The sequence below is a fragment of the Neopelma chrysocephalum genome, unplaced genomic scaffold (genome assembly GCF_003984885.1).
Source record: "Neopelma chrysocephalum unplaced genomic scaffold, ASM398488v2 Primary Assembly neopelma1_61, whole genome shotgun sequence".
Taxonomy (NCBI): Eukaryota; Metazoa; Chordata; class Aves; order Passeriformes; family Pipridae; genus Neopelma; species Neopelma chrysocephalum.
In genome coordinates, this window is record NW_020897716.1 from 1765252 (window position 1) to 1788023 (window position 22772).

Below are 22772 nucleotides of genomic sequence, written 5' to 3' on the forward strand. Positions count from 1 at the left end.
GATGGTTCAGCATTTTTCAGACATAATACTAGTGAAGATAACCACACGCTTCATTGCAAAGATGTGTGGTCTTCCACACAGAATTTTTTTTAATGTTTGGAACACATTATGGAAAGAAACACAGAGGCAAGCTCTAAGTTGTTCTGTATGATTCACTACATAATCACCACATGCATTTAAAAGCTATAGCTAGCCACCTGTGTTTACCTGCAGAGCCTCTATCTTTCACTTAAAGAAAAAGAGCACATTTGTATGTATGCGTGTATATATACATAAATACATTTAAAATTATGTGTATGGGGAGAAAAAAAGATGCTCTTATGTCCTCAAAGTTTATGTTCCCCACTTGGCTACCAGGTTTGAGCACAAACAAAAGCAAGTGATTTAAGATCGTCATATTACAAAGCCACCATGTGCCAAATTATTTTTTCTATCATGTTCAAAGTTATTCAACCAAGACTTGACCTTAGGTAGGTGTCTTGACCTTACTAATAGGGACCAGAAAGAAGGAATGGCAATGCCATTTATTGCACTTAGACAGAATCGGAATTTGCTGAATCGTAATTTGTAAAGTGCTCGGAAAGTCTTAGAGGATAATCTTTAAGAAGGAACTATAAACATCCATCCTTTACTAAGGTGTTATGCACATCTTTAATATTTACCTTCATCCGTCCTGTTTATCTCATGTTCAATGAGCCTTGAGCTACTGGGCCTAGAAGAAGGTGCAACAGATGGCTGTAACGAAGGGAGATCATCAACATCTCTCAAGTTTGCAAGCATATCTTGCAGCTTTGACCTGTTGGGCCCTAACCAGAAAAAAACCAAAAAATTAAATGGTTTATGCATAGTTCACGATGACACTACTTAGATATGCTACAGCAGCACATGCAACAATGGATCCTACCTTGCATTATGACATTACCACAGAAAAACTAATGAGCACCTATTTTCAGCAGTAACTAATCATCCAGCATGAAATGAATTTCTTGAAAAGAAAGCGATAGAAGCAACTGAGAATTGAGAACGCACAATTTTCCCCATACGTATAAACTCATACTGCTACTTTTATGGGATGCTGAAGAATGCCTCCAACTGAGTCACACTGATTATTAGAATATTTACTTTTCCAAAACAATAGCTGACATCTGTGAATATTTCAGAATTTGTGCATCAGGTACTTTGCGCAGCATATTCTTATGACAACATTATTATTTTAAATTTATTTGTGCAGTAGTGTAGTATTGTGAACTACATGATCCAAAAAGTTATACTTATATTAAAATATAATGCAACTGGATTCACTGGCCTACTTCCTGAAACTACATATGGTGAAGACCCATGCCCTTCTTGACACTTACCTGTGCTTTGCTCCATCATTTTCCCACATCCCTGTTTTGACTGTTTTATATAGGATTGAGGCTGAAACATATCTTCGGTAGTTTTTCCTGTTGTAAGTTTAATTAAGAATGGGAAAATGTCTTACCCATAGTCCATTATGTTTTTTCCTAGACCAGTAAATAATACAGCTATTTTTAAGCAGCTTTAACACAGCAGTGTACTCTAATATATGTATTTTCTCATAAAACGATTTTATGATTCTATTCTCTTACTACTTCACAGGAATGTTTACTACAGCCTTGCAAAATCATAAGTTTACTAATGCAGTTGCAAACTCTACTTTGTCCACCCTAACCATAATGACTGATAATAAACTGAATCGTATTTAACTTGTCTGTCACCAAAATATTACTCAATCAAGGAAAACACTAAGAAGGATTTTGCAAGATTGTTTTATATAATATCTGGTTTATAAAAACAATATTTTACTTAGTAGCAGTTCAGTGTCCAAGCACCATGTACGATGGGATTAAAGTCATAGAAACAAACTTTACAAAATTAATGTCAAAATATTTAGTCCCTTCTTTTCCTCCAGACTGCCTTCCTCACATTCTTCTTCACTATTGTGCAATATCATGAATAGCTGAAAACAGGCTGTGATTCTTCCTGATTTTTCTGCATTGATGCCCTTCCAACAATGGTTTGTCCATGGAAAGATGCTTAATCTTACTGCTGCAGTAAACCATTTTGTCTTCCAAGATCAAACCAATCGAGTCAATCCAAAAGCTACTGTAAAGGTACTGAGCAGTAGTTATCTTCATGAAGGAGCACTGGATGTCCAAGTGCTGCCTTTACATCATGATTTTTTCTCATAAATATATAAAATATGTTCCAATAATATCTATGTCTATACTAACAATTAAGTTTTATTATCAAAAATAAAAATTCTCAACAGCTGTTCAAGAATAGAATTTCAAGTTTGATTAAATAATTTCTGCTAAGCTAACCCTACAGCTATTACCCTGAACTACATAGTATGTCTGTATATTTTAAAAATAACAGACAAGTTACAAAAATCAATTTCACTGAAGTCATATATTGGCATGGCCTGTCTACCTTAACTATGAAGAAATTTAGAATCAATTTTGTGAAACATGAACACTTTAGTTGGCCAGCTCAGCTTCTTGTAAGACTTGCAATTAAATTTCAGTAAATTAAATGATCCCAAAGATGACAAAAATATCTCTTGAGAAATTTAAAACATAGTAATTATTTACTTTTTTTAATTAAAAAAGAAAAAAAGGACGTTTAGAGTATGTATTTGATAACAATTTCAGTAACATAACCAACTGCTGAGCAGGATCTCATCAGAGTATCAATACAAAAAGTAACATATCAAGTCAGCCTCAATGATGGGAGGATCTGACACTTCTGCATCATTGTGCATATCTCTTTGGAAGCAGGAATTTCCTCGGTATTCATAAGCATCTTCCCACAAAGGGAGAAACATCCCTCAAATTTCTTACCAGGCTACATGCAATATTGTTAATATACATCTTTCACACATGAATTCTCAATATGGCTAGATGTTTGAAATATTGCTGTGAATACAGTGTTTCATTTTAAACACTCCGTCTAAGTTCAAAAAGTTTTAAGGCTTACTTATCAAAAGCCGCTGATTTTACAAAATATATCTGTATTTCAAGAAATATAACAAAAAAATAATACAGGGCTAGAAACTGTATTTCAGATACTGGTCATAGTTTTTTGTTTGGGTAACAATATCCAACTTTTTTAAAGGCTAGTCCCAGAGGTATGAAAGTTAATAAAGAAATCCTGTGATTTACAAATAAACTGATGGTCATAGTTGCTTCCTATTTCGAGCCCTGCATAACAAATTATGATGATAGCATGACTTTCATGTTGTGAATGTTAAGTATAAACAGGGGTAGAAATTAACCTGTTTTCTCCCACTGTCATCTAATAGGATACTCAAGACAGTTTCCAGTTTGGTTTCTTTATTTATTTATACACCAGACTTTACTCTTCCTGTGAAATTGGCATGTTTCCAGCTAAGAAAGGGTTCTGAAGTCTTCTATATTAAAGTGTGAACTATTAAACCAATGCCTTTTACAATTTAAGTATCTAAATAACAAAAGTACAAAATATGCTCAAAGTAAGAATTTTTAACTAATCCAACACTTGGTTGGAAGAAGTTATATCTAATCCCCAACTATTTATCGGGCAACTTGATTGTCTGTCATTAATTTCAACCCCTGAGAACTGGTGAACAGGAAAGCAGTCAGGAGCAGCAAAGTAAAAGAGTAAGTAATTTTAGGAAAACATTGAAAGAGAGATAGAATTAAGGGTGTGAAAGATGTGAGATTTATGATTTTAAAGTGCAATGTTTTCCACTTACTCTTCACCCCCTTTTTCCCCTTGCGCTCCTTTTTGTATTGTTCCTTGAGTTTGGTTATAACTCCCTGGTCGACATTCCAGGCTTCAGGCATGAGACACTGGTCTTCCTTTTCTAAACAAAGTGAAACAAATGAAACATCCTTTTTCAATAATGTCACCAAGTGATCTCCACTGAAGGAGGCAACAGCTGCTGTCAATGGCATTTGTCTTTTATTTTAAACAGACAGAAATAGCACCAAGCTTGTGAAAGCCGTAAAACTGCTACTCACATTCCACTTCTATTTGCTCAGAATTTTCTTAATAAATTGAGATGAAATTTCACATGTCTAATTCTTACAACCAAGCACATAGCTGTTCATAAATGTAAGCAACATTTACTTTATAATAAATCAGGACATATTTTTCAGGTTTTTTCTCTCCTCCAGGGAAAGAATTACTACATCTAGAAGAAACAGCTATGTTACTCATCAACATAACTTTACAACTCAGATGTTGCATTACTGCATTTCAATTTCTCATTTTATTGTCTTTGTGCTATGTTGTCATTTACACAAAGCAGTAGCACATTTAAATAATTTTGGAACATAGTATACATGTCACCATGGTTTAAACAAAATCTTAAAGCACTAAAGCCACGAAATTTAGCAAAAAAGGTGAAAGCCTGAATTATTAATCTTTGGAAAAAAATCCCAAAATATTTCAGCATGCCTAACAAAAAAAAAATCCCCTTTTTTGTTTTCTTTGGTTCGTTTTTTTTTCTAAATATTTCTCCCAAATTGCTTCCACTGTGACATGATACAGAGAAGAAATATCCTTCCAATTGTACGGTATTTGGAGATTTTGAACAAAACATGTTACGTGAGTTCAAATCTCCAAGTCATTTTTCCCATATATGGAGAGACTGTACTGAGGCAGCTTAGAAAAATAATTTGCAGGAGAAGGGGAGGTAATACAGCTTTTCCATATATATATTTATTTTCATAACCACTACAGGTACGAAATTTTTTGAAATTCGTTAACTTTTTGCTTTATTTTCTCATTAAAATCTCAATCTTTTTATTTAAAAATTAATTCCTTTCAGACCAACTTTGCTTTGCAGATCAGTAAGCTATTCTAGACCTTTTAAAAATATGAACAATAATAAACTTATCCTCAGACTAAGCTGCAGAAATTACATGTCTGTAGAGGAAGCAGAACACTATTAATCACAATCTGAACGAGTCACTATGATTGGACAGAAGACAAAAACCAGACATGGGTTATTACAGGGACTGACTTGTCAGAAATGATTCGTGCTGAAAGAGACCTAGGAATCCTCCATAAACATCGAATTCAACAGGATTCAGCAGCATACTCTTGCAGGAAAAGCAATCAACTGCATCCTGGGCTGTATTAACAAGAACGTAACCAGTGAGGGAAGTGACTGTTCCCCTCTATCCGGCACTTGTAAAACCACACCTCTGAGTACTGCATCCAGTATAATATCTGTAATACTCAGAAACCTTTTAGGTATAACGCTAAGTACCCACTATTGGTGTAGCGTAGCAAGTCTAAGGGAGCCACTAAGATGGTTAAGGCAGCTGGAGCAAGTCAGTTACAAGGAGGGGCTGAGACTACTGTGAGTGTTCAGTGGTAGCAAAAAGAGTATCTTAGCAGCCTATAACTACCTAATGTGCAAGCAATTGAGAAAACAGACTCTGCTTAGACTTACACCACAGAAGAACAAAATACTTTTTGAGATGACCCCTCCTTCCTTTGAACCCTCCAGTCATGATTCTGTATTCATGAGTGACAGACTAATTCAAGATGCAAATTTTAGCAGCATAAGTCCTTTGCAGAAGCTATGAAAACAGGTATTATTAAGTTGAAGAGAGACTCTAAAATAGTCTATGGGCTAAGTCATGTCCTCTTAATACATATGCCCCAATTACCACTAATGATCAAAAACTGCATGAAGAACTCAAATAAGATATGAGAAAATCAGGCTTCAGAGAAACAAGTATGTATTCTTTCTGGGATTAGGTTTCAAGTTCCCTGGTTGGACAAGATTTTTTTTTTCCTCTCCTCCAGCAAAAAAAAAAAAATGTTTAAATAGCTTTTTATTAGACTGTGTTGTTGCCAGTAAAATACCTAATATATTAATTTTCTACGGACTGTTCCAGGATGCTTCCCACATGTCCTACAGATTCTGTTCAATTTCAGAAGTGGATCCTAAACTACTCCTGTTCAAGTGCTTTATAGTTTAAAAATTACCTGAACATATCTGAGGACCTTTCAAGCTAAATGGATTCAACAGATTACTATAACTGATACTTGCGATCCAAAGAAAGAATTTCGTCTGTTTGCTTCTGAGATCACTACACAACATCAGTTACACTTAAAGTAACATCAGTGATTCATAATGGCAGTTCTTTGAAGAAGCTTAGTCTTATACACAGTTATCATAAAAGACACAGGTTGTGAAACAAGTAACTGAAAAACATGAAAACCTCTAACTCATTTCTAGACTACTACTTTTCATGACAATTTATTTTAAATGTTAGACTTCTGCACATTTGTACTCAGCTTTCATCAATGAAAGTAAAAATAAACCAGAAGTGTGAATTTGAGAACACAAAGCTCCTCTTGGCATACTGACTTTACTGTGACACAAACAATAGCTACACTTACCAAGCATAAATGGATAAAATTTTAATATTAAAGATAAGTATCAGAAAAACCTTTATCATAAAAAAGAGTAATATTCCTAAATTTTTTTGTGAATACAATACTGACTGCTATATCTAATGATATTACAACACATCCTCTTAAGCAGAAAGACTACATCACACAATAATTTGAAGTCCAACCAGGAGTTTGACACGGCTTCAGTAAAATAGAGCACCTCAGAGCTGATGGCTCACGTGAGAGCTACAGCTACCATGGCTTATTGATCTGTCACAGTTGTAGTTCCATTATAAAGCTCAGTTATTTCCCATTCACTGTCAATAGCTCCCTCTGTATTCACTTATCCTTAAGACTTTCCAGAGCAGCTTAAGTAGGAAACAACTCCCCGTCAATATATTTAAACAGTTTTCTTCTTTCTTCCCTTCCCTACACAATGGGTTTAGGCAAATAATTATGTCAACATAAAGTGGATGCTGGCATTCTGGGTTGCAGGACATGAAAATCAAAGGACAGAGAACAGTCTGTGAAATGTCTCTCTATGAGTAGTGGGCTTAAAGATAAATTATTCTGCTAAATTTTGAAGGAAAGGTTGAGCAACTGAAGTGTTTATATTGCTCAAATTGCTAACTCACAATAAGGGTACAAGAAATTCAGCCTTTATGACTCACATTATTCTCTGGAGAAAGCAAAGAACACAAAATAACTTTCATATCATAACTGTAAAATACAGCTTTATGAGACCCCTTCATTAGCATGAGTAATTGGAAAAACACATTGAAACAACACTCATAAAATTTAAATTCTACCTGCCTTAATATTCAAAAGGAAAAATTACCAGAAGCATAAACCATGAAAAATCCTTAGATTAAAGCAGTGTACAGAAAAATGAATATTTTTTCAAAAGAAATTCGGTCTGCCAATTATTTAGTATAGAAATACTCAAAAGGTGCTATGATCCTGATAGAGTTCTCAATTGATCAATCACAATATATTCTTCGCACATATTGTTTTTTTACTGGTACGATGCATTCAATTTCCTTACCCCAGTCTGTTCCATCTCCTGAACTTCTCGATTCCCCATCACCATCATCTGAGGTAACCAAAAAGTCAAACTCTTTCAAAGCTTCTTCTGTATCTCTGTCTTCACTGCTCTCAGATAGCACTCTTTTCCTTACAATCTGAAAGGTCAGAAAGGACAGGAAAAAAGGCTGAATTAAGTTACACGCACATCTTTATACCGAGCAGTACTGTCTTGTCTTCTATGCAAAATCCAAACAGAAAGTTGAAGAGGAAGTAGAAAAGTACACATTAATAAGCAAATCTGGAATAGTATGCAGACTTGGTTCCAATTTCTAAGTCAAAATGGAATTTGTCTGTAATTCTTTCTTTCCTGTGACCATCAATAACTAATCATTGATGATGAATTGACACTGATCTAGACCATTACTATCTTTTTTTACTACTGGAAAGTACAAACTTTCTCTTAAAACTGATTTTAAAACACAAAACCCACAAACAAAAAAACAAGAATGCTGTAGAAAAGACTTCAGCAAAACCAAACTTACTCTACTTCTCTGAAAATAGCCTTTCTGACCTTCACTTCTGAAATCACTCTACATGTGGACCAAAATACAGGTCTAGGAAATAAAAAACGAAACCCCAAACCCCACAATTGTCAAAAGTCAATTTGCATAGATTTAGCAAATCATTCCACCCTGAATACTTTCTCAGATATTGTCGTTATTTAAACGTGGTGCTTTCATGTTTAAACTGCATTTTCCTTTCGAACTCAAAAGCAAATTCTGGTAAAAGAAAAAAATACACATTTTAATGAAAGACCTCACTGAATGCTTTCTGCAATAAATTTACTTTTCCCTCCATAATCAAAATGGACTAGATGCTTTACAGTTATTTGACTAACAGGTAAGCTGATGCCATGATACCTGAAAACCACAGCATAAATTCCACTTCTACAGAAGAGGAAAATTTATAATATTAAAATATTTTGACTTGGAACCTTGCTAAGGGTCAGTCTGAAAAGACTTGAGTACATAGGCCAACATCTCATAGTTCATGAACATGACTCACTGTTTCCTCTAAATACAGTGAAAAAACTTCAAAACCTGAAGCAATTCTAAACTTCAAGCTTCATTTCTTCAGCAGGCTTAGTGAACATACTGTATTACAGAAGATTTTACAGAAGAGCCTCTGACATTAGTTCACAGTCCACGGATGACAGGAACAAGTTTACAAAGATCCTCTTGAAAAACACTGTAAAACTGATGGGGTTTTAAGTGTTTTAATTCTTAAAACTGACCACAAAAATAATCACATCGATCTTAGCTGCTTCAATACTTAGGAAACACAACTCACTGAATAAATATTAATTTTTAAAAGAAAAGGATAAAATTGAGTACTGATTGCATGTATCTATTTTATGTCATCGTATGAACAAAACATAGCAAAGTTTAGATCACAGGGTTGGTAGGTTCAGGCATTTCACTGAACAAAGAAAGAAAAAAAGTTTATTAATCGCATTAGAGATCTTTTGGTTATACTTTTTTGTTCCTTCCATAAGTTATTTAAAGAGAAATGTATTTCAGTTCTGTATTCTACAAGGACAAATTTCTACAAGTCATTTTAATTATCAAGAATTTTTCAATAAGTATTCAAGAACCAATGCATTTTTGACAGGCAACATTATGAACAATACCTTCAAACTATGCTGAAAATTTTTAAAAAAGGACATCTGATACTTTAAAAATTGTTTCCAATATATAACAAAAAATAGTACTGGAATAGTAAAAAGGAAAATAAAAAAATTCAATCGGTTACTGCAAACTTAGATGGAAAAGCTTAACTTGTACATACAAAGTCAGAAATGCATGTATAATTCCTCTTATGCACACATGCTTGGACTGAACATCATAAAGATGCATTAACTATTTGCACGTGTACATACATAGTCATATACTTTGCTTATAGGCATCTCATTAATCTCACTTTTTCTATTCTTCGCAACTTTTTCAATTATTTTTTCCACTCACTGTTGCGGTATCAATGATTGTTTTCTCTCTTCCTTCAATATCTTCTTCATCTTCTTCATCACTAAATTCTGCAGCTGCATTTTCAAGAAATTTGAAGGTCTCTAGCAGAGAGGCAGAGTCAGTCAATTCAGGTTTCCTAAACAACAACAATAACCATCATCATGAGACAAAAGAAATCACAATAAAGTCACTTTTGCAATTACCAATTTGTTTTGTATTATTATGTTCAACAACATATGAGACTAGAATTAGCCTACAAGTAAAAATGGTCTATAACAGGTATAAATTTTTGTGGCTAAAGAACTAAACATTAGACATAAACTACCTTATTAGAACCAATAAAACTTTCATATTATAGCAAACAATTATTCTTCATCTGGATGCTATTACCAGGATAGACACTTCAATTTTTTTATTCAAAAAGCATTTTAAAGCAACATTCATCTGACACGTGCCCAAAAGCGACACCAATACTGATATGCCATCACTGAAAGCCTCAGGAACAAGGACATGAGTTACAGCTACCAAGTTGGGTTCCCACATGCACATCGGAGTACAGGAAAATTTTGCTGCTGCTAGCTGATGTTCCTTGTCTTGCTGGGAAACACCAAACTCTAGATTTATCCATTAACTTTTGAGACATGATAAATTTGCCACTGTAAAACAATATAATGGGAAAATATCATTGATGACTAAGTAATGTTTACACAGACTTTTACATTAAACAAATAAGGAAATGGATGAAGATTGGATAAGATTACAAATGTACTGGTAGAAATTTAGGCAGTGCCTCAGAACAGGAAGCATAAGGGTTGTTATATTACAAACTGAAGAGGAAGAATCCAAGAAGCAGGACTGTAACAATTATTAAAACTGACAAAAGTACAAATAAAGCAGTCCTAAAATTATCAATACGTTCTGTGTTTTCTAAGCAGAAGATGCACTTTTCCATTAGACCCTCAAAGATAAAGTCGTGAAAAAAAATTCATTCGCTTTGAATTGTTACAACTACTTGCAACTTACAACCTTGTACATTCTTTAGATAGCTTTACAACACTGAAGACAAGCTTTATTGTTTTCTTACCTTTGATCAGTAGTCTGTTTTTCATAGTTCATCACTAAATGCATGTCATCTTGATTCTCACAACCACTGAAACAATAGAAGTCTCTCTCTCTCTTTTCAGAATTGTAGCTCTAAATTGTCATATCCAGTCTCCTTAATACCAGCAAGTGCTTTGCTTCAGCTACATTTTGCTTCTGCTGTGATCCCTTTCAAAAAGTTCAATCAACTAACACACCTGTATAGTAAGGCCTTGTAAACTCCCTGCAGTGTAAACAAACACCCGGTCATCCCTCCATCACCCACTTACTCCAATGTTTCTTCATAACACTTTTCAAAGGTCTGTTACAGGAAACATCCAAGGGCAAAAGCTTTGATGTGTAATAAGGCACAATAAGCAGCACACTTCCTTCTTTACGCAGTCTCTGCTCCAGTAGTTCTATGCTTACATGACAATAATTGCCAGGAGTGGCTTCTTCATAGCCCCATTATATCTGCATCTCATTAAGACATTTTGCTATTCTACTTTTTTTTTTTTCATTTACTTATCTTTATGGCCCAGAAATACCAATAGAGATTTCACTTGCCATTAGAAATTTTCATACACAGCAACATAATATACCATGATGTACAGCATGTTTCCATGGCCACTGGTTTTTCTGAGAATATTCCTTCCACTTTTCCACATCCTAGCTTAGATAAGAACAATCTCAAACATGTTTCCAATTTGCCCTGCTTCCTGTAGTATTTTGACCCTCTTGTTTCTATCAAACCTGAAAACACTGTAATATTTTTCTCTTTCCTTAAGCAGACTATAACACTTCATGAATCTGTAGTAATAATGTATATTTTCATAGAAATCCTATGGTACTTTTGCTTTGCTGTTTTCAAAAGACAATTCTTGATAAGACAAAACTTGTAATGTGCTTTGTTTGACTAACTTCTTGACTTTCAGCAAATTCTGCATGTTCTGGTCTACTTTTAGTGGACTCAATCATCCAACCACAACTGTATTTCTGTTCTTTCCTCTGTATTTTGCCATGTAAAAATCTGCCATGTAAAATCAGTATGGCTGCTGATCTATGATAGCAACTATCAGACACACTCCAGTAAACAGCAATGTATGAACTAACACCAAACATAGAATAAAAAATTTCAATTAACAAAATTTATTATTAAGAAACAGATATCCTTCTGTAGCTCCACGTGTTTGCAGTAATTCATACCCAGATTTGGCTCTGTAACTCATTTGATCTTAAATCACGATCTCTCATACTTAAGTTCAAAGTGACTACCAAAACAGGTTATATCTTTTCTAAGTAACTGGTCTGAATTCAATTATCCTATCCATTATTTCACACTTTAGTGGGCAGGATATATATATAATCCTGTATCTGCACTCACAGGGGGAGGAGGGGTAAAAGGCATCTCATGCATTGGGAAACACAGTAGCTTATTTATCATGTATTTCAAAACTGCACAGTACAAAAATATACGAAGTCAGCATAGTACCACAGAATATTATTTTGCTAAGGCACAACTTCCAAGAAAGAATTCATAAGAACTAGAAAAAGAAAACAAAAGTGACAGAATATTTAAACTATTCAAAGGTTCTGAAGGAGAAAAGTTTCAAGCTGACAGACAGGCTGATTTGCTATATTGTATCCCAATACCCTCTAGTAGTCAAATCAAAGTAATTTAATAATTTAGCTATTTTTCATCCTTTAGCAGCACATAAACATAATACATTTTAGATATTACTGTCAGCATTAACACTTAGGAATAATGTAAAATATACTTGAGAAAATGTCTGGCCTTAGCTAATTTATGTTATGTACTTTGATGGCAATTTCAAGCTTGCTTGTTTCATTATTTTCCATCTGGTTAGTTCGTTTTTCTTACGGGGTCATTCACAAAGCAACATAAAAAAGCAGAAGTGGCAAAAATATATTCATAGGTAGGGTAGTAAAATGAATTACTTTAAATTCCACTTTAGAAAAAGAAATTCAATTCAACATTACCAGGGTTTTTGTAGCTTGGAGTATCAAAAAAAAAAAAAAAAAAAAGGGGTGAAAACAATAGAATGGAGCTCCAAAAGCGGGGACTGATGCACAAACTGTAGTATTACAAGCATGAGTGAGGCAATAGTACAGCAAGGTTCAGAACCTGCTGCAAATAAATAGAGATCAAAAACCTCAAAAAGGACAATTCCTTTTACTGGATTGTCCCAGATTACAATATATGTAAGAGAGAACATAATTTTCAAAGTGCAAGAACTTAGGATGGCTTTTTCCTTCTTCCCTAGCCATATAGTCTAAAGAAAAACTACTGGAGAAGAACAAGTCAGAAACCTCAGACAGCAGGAGCAGCTACAGAACCTGCCAAAGCAGAGAGCATAGAGCAGCCAGACTGTGGCAGGACTTCCAACCCTGTGCTCCTCAGCAGCTTGCTCTGAATCTCTTTCTCACTGCTCCTTTCTCAGTCATACTCTGCAGCAGCACTCTTGTATGGTTTTTTCCCCAGCACCTAACTTCTTTCCCTGAGGTTTCATGCCAGTTGACTTAGCACTTCCTAACCAACCAACCAACCAACCAAAAATCATTTAACCAATATAAAATCTTCTATCTGATACTGTTAACTCTGTGCATCACATTCTCCTTTTCAATAGCCTTATCCAATTAGACAGGAAATTCTTTGGGCAGAGAGATTACCTGCTACTCCCGCCTGCACATGATTAAGTACAACAGGACTAACTGCTTGTCACAAGCATAGCAATAAGTAGTGCCAGAAGGTAAGTATAGCTAGATTAATGCTGCTGGGTTTTCCATCTTATTGCTAATGGATGGGACACTGCACCGATTTCGTGAATATTATTCTTAAAAAAAGGAACTTCTGATCCCCAAAGATAAAACACACTTCCCTGTTTAAAACACAAAATTCTTGTTACAAATGGGATGGTAACTGAAGTACTTACCTCCCCTAAGCAACATAAACCTGAACTCGTGGGAATATTTTCCTCCTCAGGAGAAGCTGCCAGAATTTTCTGCAGCTGTGATGGTTATGAAAATCTGATCCCAACTTATATTTTACAGGCTGTTCAAATATTCAGATTTGTCTTAACTCATTGGCTCCTTTAAGACTAAAAATAATAATATCTTCCCATGAAATCTAAAAAATATGATTTGTGGATATTCCACATGTACTATTTAAAGCAAGTCTGGCTCTCTCTGGGGCTCTGCAGGCCATAAACCCAACTCTTTATTTTCTGCCCAACAGTGACATGTCTCAAGGCAAGTATTTTGTGTAAAAATCCAATTGGTTCTGACACTGAAATATTAGCAGCTTTACAAAATGTATAGTTGAGAGCTACTTTTCACTGAGTGAAAAGTAGCAGCCTATAGATAAGGTAAAGTTATGTGGAAACTAAAATAGCACATCAGTGATACCTTTCCTGCTTCCAACATGATCCAGAATGTTTCCTATTGCAAAGTCAAGTTTAACTTAGACTAAAGTCACATTATAGACACGTATTTTTTTTGTAACTAACACAATCAATATATCTATCATTACCTTCTCCTTTGTTGATAATAACTCTGGAAAGTCTGTGGTCATGTCCAGGGAGAGTCTCAAACTTCTACCATGAACTGCCCAACCACAAGGCCATTAACTGCCTCATGTCCTACTCATACCCCAAAGGAAAAAGTAGAGGCCTTTTTTGTTTGTTTCTTTTATCCAAGACATACACCAGTTATCTTAAATAAAACCAGGATTTTATTGATAAATTCAGAAGCAGGAAGAAATACCACAGTAAAGTTAAATAAATACAAGTTCAGGTTAGGCTGAAAAATGTTTGTGGGGCCTGTAGAGGAAAGAACCTGTTATAATCCAGCATTCAGAGCTATTCTACTGTAGTCTTTCTTGAGCTATTTTCTTTGGTTCAGTTTCCTCCTACTATCAAAATATGCTACTTCATGGTCATCATAAGTTTTATCTATTCCCCCTAGAATTTAGTTATCATATGTTTTACCATAGTCTTTTCAATGTGGCTAGTTAAGTTCTTTTGAACTGTACTTGTTTAAATAAATGCATGCAAATTCAATGAGGATTATCTTTAAGAACAATTCATTAGACCTTCAACACTGTGTAAAATCTTTCATAACATAGCACAGAAAATATCAAAATAATAATTTATAAAATTATGGAACACTTAAAATCATCAAAATTTACACACAAAGAACACAGGGCAGGCTAAACAGTCTGTCACAACCTTTGAAACCTCATGAATTCACACCACACAATGCAAGAACTAGTGCAAAATATTACAACTAGTAAGCAATACTTACAAAATGGTTTGGATCTAATTTGGAATTGCGAAGGAATAGCATTTAAAAAGCAACGGCCATTTCTTTTGCCAGATCTAGTCAGATAACTATAATATATCAAATAAACAAATTTTATAAAGAAAAAAATAAAACCTAATGTTTGAAGTACCAGAGTAACCTTTATAAATTATTTCCCTATTCATCTCTCCTCTCTTTTCTTTTCTCTCTACTGCTGCACAACTTCTCTGTCTCTTTCTCCCCATTCTTTCTGTACCATGAATCTTACGTGACATTTGCAAGAAGCATCCCTCAAACCCTTAAGCCATAGAACTGTGCCAATCAAAAGTGTGGTTCATTCATACTATTTCCTTCACAAAAAAACCCAATTTATCTACTTTATCTGCCATAAACCAGGTACCTTTGAAATGCCTGTTAGGTCACTGCAAGATGGAGGCAGGGAGAAACAGGAAAAAGTTGAAAAAGAAACCCCACCAGTAAAGTAAATAAAGCAAACAGATTTTGCATTTTTTTTCTTTTTGTAATTCATTATTATAGTCTTGCATGCCATTTTGGAAGTCTTCGTGGCAGATGTTACCTCAGGTTGATAAATTCAGAGAAATTTTCCCAAATAAACCATTTTATAAGCTAGTCAACACACAACATTCATCAGCCACTACGCAGCATTTTCATTACATGGGTCAGTGTTAATAGGATTTAGAGATGCAAAAGAGTTATTAAGGCCTTCTGGTATAGAAAGACGTTCATTCACTGAAGTGTCAGTTGGAATGATTTGTTGTACAACAGAAAGGTAAAGTTTTCAAAATGTTTAATTTTAATCTTTGAAAAGGTGTTTGGATTTGCTTTCGAATCCCTGAGGTTTGATGCCTTTTCGCTCATGTAAAGTAGAGATGGTGGAAGCTATATACAGTTCAATAGGAAAAAAAAGGGCAGTAGACCAGTTTCAGAGAGAGACTGACATATCACCCAGAACCGTTTTTCTTTAAAAATTTCTATTGGCTATTTACAGTTCTAATGATCAAACTCGTAGCAAGAACTGAGATAATTTACCTATACCATTTTATAAATACACACATTCATCCATATGTATATACATACATATGTTTGGTATATGGTCATTCCTTTCCAGTTCTGTTCTTTTATTATATTTGCTTCCACTCACATCAAATACACACCTTCAAGAAGGTAAACTAATTTGACTGTTTAGGTTTCATTCACTAAGATAAAACTACTAAAAATGAGGTAATAAGTGAACTAAAAGACACTTAAGTAACTGCCATGTTTTCAAGGCTACAAATGATGTTTGCAGGTAGCTTTCATTTCTGCTTCAGTTTGTTGGGGGAAAGTACCCATTTCTCTCACTGCAAGTGTTAAGAATTTAAACCATTATTATGAGGTTATTATTTTAGTATCTATTTTTGAGTCCAGTCATGCCAAGTGGTACTTATCTTTTGTAATGCAAGTGAGCTGATTGAAGAAACTGAAAACTGATTCCCTTTTACATTCCATGAAATAAGTGAAAACAGGACTATATCTAGCTCATGTTATCATATTAACATTTCACTTATGGATTCAAAATCTTGCAGGGTGCATTCAAAATCCACATGATATCTTGAGTGCTAAAGTTTTCAAGACGATCTGTGCATTAGCAAATAAATAGGCAATGTAAGAATACAAGTTTGGCCACAGATGCAGCAACTAGTAACACAAAATCTGAAGCTACTTCACCTAAGGATGAAGAAATTCAGACAACAATAGTTTGTTCATCACTGTACCAAAAGGGGAAGGTCTCTGATGTAACTGCAACTCTTTAAGATACACAAAATTAAGCTGAGAGGTATGAGGGACCAGACAGCAATTTTCTAAACTGGGGCCTAGTAGAATTCAATTTACATATTCTCTGCTGCAAATAAATATTGTTATATTAAGTATTTCCACTACAGTAACCATCTTATGCTTCTACATACCAAAGCAAACAGCATCAACTTCACAATAATTACTCCAAACATTCTCACCAACCTTTCCCATAAAAAGGCTGAACTTTGAGGTGTCCAAACCCCAGCTGTTGAAATAGGTGTGAAGGACAGACAACAAGATATAACTCATATAATAGGCAAGTTCTGGTATAACAAACAACTCAAAAATCTGTAAAGGATGTAGTAAGCTGAACAGAGGAGGAATATCCTCCCTGCACACCACAAAGTATACACTTCATACATCTCCGAGGTCAGAGGGAAAATGCCAGGGCATCCTCACAACAATTGAAGGCATTTAAAAAAAATTTTAAAAAAATAAGAGAAGTGTGGATTTCTGCTATGGTCAGAAGTACAGTCAGAGGTCGATGACAGGTATTGCTGAAGGAGGCTGAGTAGCAGCAACAAGTAATAATGGCCAGTCTTCGCGAACGAAGATTTTGGGAAAGGTCTTTTACCTTTCCAGCCTGCGCAATGGATTTTTTAGGTGAGACACAGCCTGCGCTGAACTGAGCCCACCCTTTAATCCTAAGGTTCATCTGCCGGGGCCAAGCAAGCTTGGACAATGGCAGTGAGGTCCTCAGGACGTAGGTTTGTTTAGAGTGACCTTCTCATAGATGGATGGCCTCACAGGGCTAACGAGCTCCATCTGCCCGGGGGACTGGGATTTGAACCTGGGTCGCAGCAGTGAGAGTCCTGCATGCTAACCACTAGGCCACCAGGGGTCCCTCAGCAGCAACAAGTACTACGCACAGATTAATAGGCTAACACAAAAAAAAAAAAAAAAATTGTGCTAAAATCAAACTGTGTTGAGAAGGAGTTTTCCCATTCTTTTACTGGAATTTCTTTCAGTACTAATTTATTTTGTTCTCCACCACTCTTCCATTTCACTAAGAAAGTATTGGTTGATTACCAAAAAAAACAATAGTCAAAACATAAAGGAAGCTTTGCTTCCTGTTTCCATTACTCCCTCTCTCCCCAAAGAGACAACCATATGGTTATATGGTTTATATGCATAAAAACATCAAATACCAATTTTTAATTTTTTGTGGATTTAGCACATGGGTGTTCAGTTGTATCGAAGGCAGTTTAGCCAATCTGTTCTTTCTGCAATTTACACTGCTATATGGATAAGTCTTTAAGGAAATTAAAAGCTAATATGTGCCTTCCATCTTCCTGTTATTGAAATGCATACTTGAAACTATATTCCTTGTGTTTTTCCCTGTACTTTTTCTCCTCTATTGTACATTGACCTCATCACATTCACCCACATTCTTTCCAAACTCCTATTGATTTGTCTTCATCATTTCTCCCACACAAGCTTTCTCTTTACTCAAGTCCTGTACTCTCTGCTTCTCACATTCTTCATTCCATGTAAAGATTTTTCTAAAAATCAGATTTAAAATCCACAGACTCAGTTGGGTCCATATTACGCAGTTCTTCCAAGATCAAGCAAATCAAACACACTATGAGTTGTCTTTTCTCACTTCAACAGAGGTGCATTCCTTGTTAGATTACATTTATTTTCATGCATTACTTTTTGCCCAGTGCTCTGCTCCTCAAATGTAACTAAAACATCTTCAGGTTGACCACTGGCCTCAGAATTGCTAGCAGATATGTATCAAAGTTCATTAAATGTTTTGAACCAAAAAATCTGCCAAATAGCATTGGCTTGAGCAGTTCACAGGCTTCTGTGGCGATAGCAAAGTTTTCTCCTACAAAGATTTTCACTGTATCTGTACAGTCACAGAGTCTTCCATCTGCATTTTAGTTTGCAACTGTCCCAATGTCTGATGGTCCTGGCAACCACTCACACGTGTCCTTAAACTTCCTGGAACTGCACTAAGGTTTTGTTTGGTTTCTTGTTTTTCCACTTTCTCACTGTAACTTTCTTCTTCTACCACTACAAAACTGCAAACACTTGTTCATTGCATTCCTTCCAACTGTACAAGTTTGCTGTAGCCCAAATCCATTTCTCGCTTTACATACATGCAAGGAATAAAAAGAGGCTGCTAAAGAACTGCCAATCCTTTTGCCCTCACAGTAAGCAGCCTGGTGCTAGTGAGTTTGCTCCAAAGGGTGCACCTTCCTCATCTGTAAGCCAGAATTAAGTGGAGTCACCTAAATTTTTCCCAGTTCTGCCAGCCAAGTAGAAAAGCATTGAATTAAATTTTCAGATACTCAGTGAGAATTTCAATTGGGTTTAGGAGCAAGATCAGTGTGCCTTAAATCTTAGTGACCTATTCAATGCTAATACTTTTCAAAAAGAAGCTGTTCTATATATGTTTAAGTAATGTCTCTTGTCAATAGATGAGGCAGGTAACATTTCTGATTTCTCATGTACCATAAAGCTGCACTTTGAAATCTCAGAGGCAAGTGATGATGCAGTTGGGAGGAGGTGAACAGTGCCACATGCCACAGAAACAGCAAGGTGTAACATTTTACAGTATCTAGTAGCACAGGAAAAAATAGCTGTTTAATAACAGGCAGTCTCTGCCAGGAAGAAAGCCACAGAATGCTTCCTGAAAGGTAAATTGGAAGAGATGGTCTGAAAGTGTAATTGAAACACCCAGAAGAATAACAGCATTGAAAGCTAGTCCTGTACTCAGACTGATCAAAGAATTTTCATAAAATCACGACTTTTTCCCCTCAGTGAGGACATCACAAACTCAGAATCATCCATGAAGACTGACATGACTATGTTGAATAAGAACCCTGGAAAATTCTTCCACTGTAAAACCCTGGAGTCCCTTCTTGCTCATCATATTATCAAAATGCTCCCCTGAGCTTTCTAATAGAGTCTGCCATCTTATGCATCACCAGCAAGATGAAAACAGCTTTACGAAGTGTGTAGCCTGACCAGCCTTGCAGCAGACAAGCTTGCAGAACTACAATGGAAGGGAGCTCATTTTTCTCCATCAGTGAATGTCCTCAGCCATGGAGTAAACTACAAAGTGCTAAACCTAATATCATATCTACCTCAAAAGCAAATAGATAAGAAAGGAATGTAAATGTATCCAAAATTGCTATATCAAAACCACTGTCCCAGCATTTCATCCATCAAATAGCTAACTTATACATACATCTGTTTCAAAACTAAATAAATATACATAAATAAATTTTGAAGTGTAAGAAGAGAAGCTTTGTTTACCCACTTCCCCTGAGAGGAAGTGATCCCTTCACCAGAAATAAAACCAAAATTGTTATTGCCATCTATCAAGCATTCCTTGTTCTTAAAAACAAAGTTGCTGTACAGAAATGACATGACTTGTCAACTATGTAACAGCACAATATATATTAGTAGTTTACAGGTTTTCTCAAATGTTCAAATTTTCCACCTCACACCATTAAATTTAATTATATAACAATGAACTTCTGCCCTTATGTAACTTTGTGGCCTAAAGTTGCTGCAACTATCTGGTGGGTATAAATGAAATTTTACAAATGCTTTTTAAAAGACAGAATGTTTCATATAACAGTGTTAGACCTTAGAAAATAAAGGTCTTGAATTTTGCCACATCAGTATAGAAAAGGAAAAAAGAGTGATAACCTTTGAGGAATGCTGTACTTGTTGATGCAGCACAAACTAGTGGAAGCAGCTACCTCATCTATTGTTCATACAATTCTGCATGATTTTCATTATTTTTCTAGTTTTGCAACTACAGTATCTTAAACAAAAACAAATAGATTATTTTCCTGAAGCCTTTACAGTTAAGTTTAACTTTCTTTTTTTTTTTTTTTATTTTAAACTCTGCATGGAAAAGAGAAGAAAAAGGAAAAAAGCCCCCTAAGTTTTCAACATTACTTAAAAGCAAAAGTAAGCTTAAGTTTTTACTGTCTTGGACTGACTTTCCATAGTATTAGAAATATTAAAAGACAGAAATTAGTACCTTACATTGAGTCACATTTACCTATGTATATCCATCAGTGGAAAAATCAAAAACTTACAGGACTCAGAATGTAATGAGTGACTTTGTTTTTCAGATTCGGTCAAAAAAAAATCCTGTCTCTTGTATAGATTATCATGTCACAGTCAGCACAGACCAGAAAGGCAAAGCCTGCAACCTACACAGAAAAGTTTCCAGCAATACAAATAAACCATTAATTTGAAACAATGCCGACTTCTAAATACTTTGCAACCGTACCTCAAAAGGTTTGATCTGACTTAGTGCTGCCATTCAACTAAAAAAATAATTTATGGTGCTTTTAAGATGTGAATCTCAAGAGTTACTTCCATACTTATTGCTTAATATAATGAAATTTGCCACAATTGCTCTAATCTCCAACTAGGGAACCCTGAATCTTTCCTGGTAAACAAAAATTTTGTTCAACACCATTAAGTGCATTTATACATAAAGATAATGTCATCTTGATGCTTACCCGATCATTGTGCTTTCTTTAATCTGGCCCTCTGTGCCATTTACCATCGGCTCTTGATTTCTGTTTTCTTTGTCTGAAGCATCACTTGAGAGGCCCAACAAAGCTCGCACTCGTTTTGACTTCACATCCAATATCGTGTCCGTGTAGCCCACTTCTTGTAGATACCTGTAGGAACAGAACTCATGCTAATCTTCCATGCACATCCCACTTATGCAAAAACAGTAAATGAAAACTTCTCCCTAAACTCATCTTCTTCAACCCCTTAGCTTAGCAAAGGATGGTGCTGAGCTAATGAAACATGCTTATAAATCATCCTGTACCAGCTGCAGAGGGATTGCCTCTTGCAGTACCAGCCTCTACAGTCACTGAGAAGCCTAGCAGTCAGACGTTATACAATATGTTATTCATTCATTTACTAAAATGGGTGGGAAAGCACTTTCAATTAAAATATTTACAACTGCTTTATAAATATCACCACAGTTGCATGTACAACATGGTCATTTTATTCCTCGACACATGGAAACTAGATACAAGAAGTATCAGATATGTTCCTATATAAACATTATTAGAAGCCTAGAAAACAGAGAAAATAAAATCCAAACTCCATAGCTGTAGCTATTAGTGACAGTTGTTATTTTTGATGCATTAGGCTTGATAAAATCTTTGTCTTGCCTTTCCTTTATTCTGCAATGGATCTGCTAAATATTAATTTGTCTTCCATATAAAGGCTGGGCAGCAAGCATCCTTGTATGAAAACCTCAAGGTCTAAAGTTGACTCTTTAGGTCTAAAGTTGGTTCTTTCATCAATATGCCATATTGCCTCTGAGGGAAAGAGGAGGAATATATGATTTAAAAAAGAAAAATTAAAAATTGATCTCTGTCCTTCCCTCCAGAATCTGGAGTTAATAGCACTGAACTGATTAAATGGTTAATATTGTAAACAATTCTAAAGAAGGGAAATGCTATCTTACAGTAACAGCTGTTACACATCAAGGACACGCACTCTTCCTGCAAGAACATCCTCCTCCAATTATTTAACAATATCATTCACATAACCACATTAGGAGAGAAACACTCATTGTTGGCTATAGAAAAATCAAAAAAGTCACCTATGCAAAACAGAGTCTGTTGGTAATATGCACTCTATTCAGCACTGTGTCACCCATGAATTGCACTGAGAAGGAATGAATTGTCTTCAGAATTACTGATCCAAGTCAAGACCACTCTATTTACATTTATCCAACATGCATGTAAAGATGTGAGCTCTTGCAAAAGAAAAGCATGTATAAGCCATCCAACAGACAAATTTAACTTCTGAACAATTCCTTGGAAAAAGGTTCTTTTATAAAAACTCCAGACTGTCCTTATTGATTCACACCCCTCTCATTTAATCCTTTGTAACACACTAAATATCTTGGCAATTTATTCATTATGATCAAAATTCAAAAACCAATTTAGATTTATAGACATTTGCTTCATTCAGATGAACTGAGAATTATAAAATGTCTCGTCTAGCCTCCTGGATGTTACTCTTTTCTGCACCTCAAAC

The 22772-nt window shown here is 35.2% G+C and overlaps 1 protein-coding gene across 1 annotated transcript in view; it reads right to left on the bottom strand.

The window, feature by feature from the left end:
• The window catches only part of STRN (striatin), a 66703-nt gene that overhangs the window by 19558 nt on the left and 24373 nt on the right, over positions 1 to 22772 (bottom strand). The window contains 5 exon segments of the mRNA XM_027681607.1: positions 663 to 806; positions 3758 to 3868; positions 7466 to 7601; positions 9471 to 9606; positions 21224 to 21388. Of these exon segments, the coding sequence (XP_027537408.1) occupies positions 663 to 806; positions 3758 to 3868; positions 7466 to 7601; positions 9471 to 9606; positions 21224 to 21388 (692 nt within the window).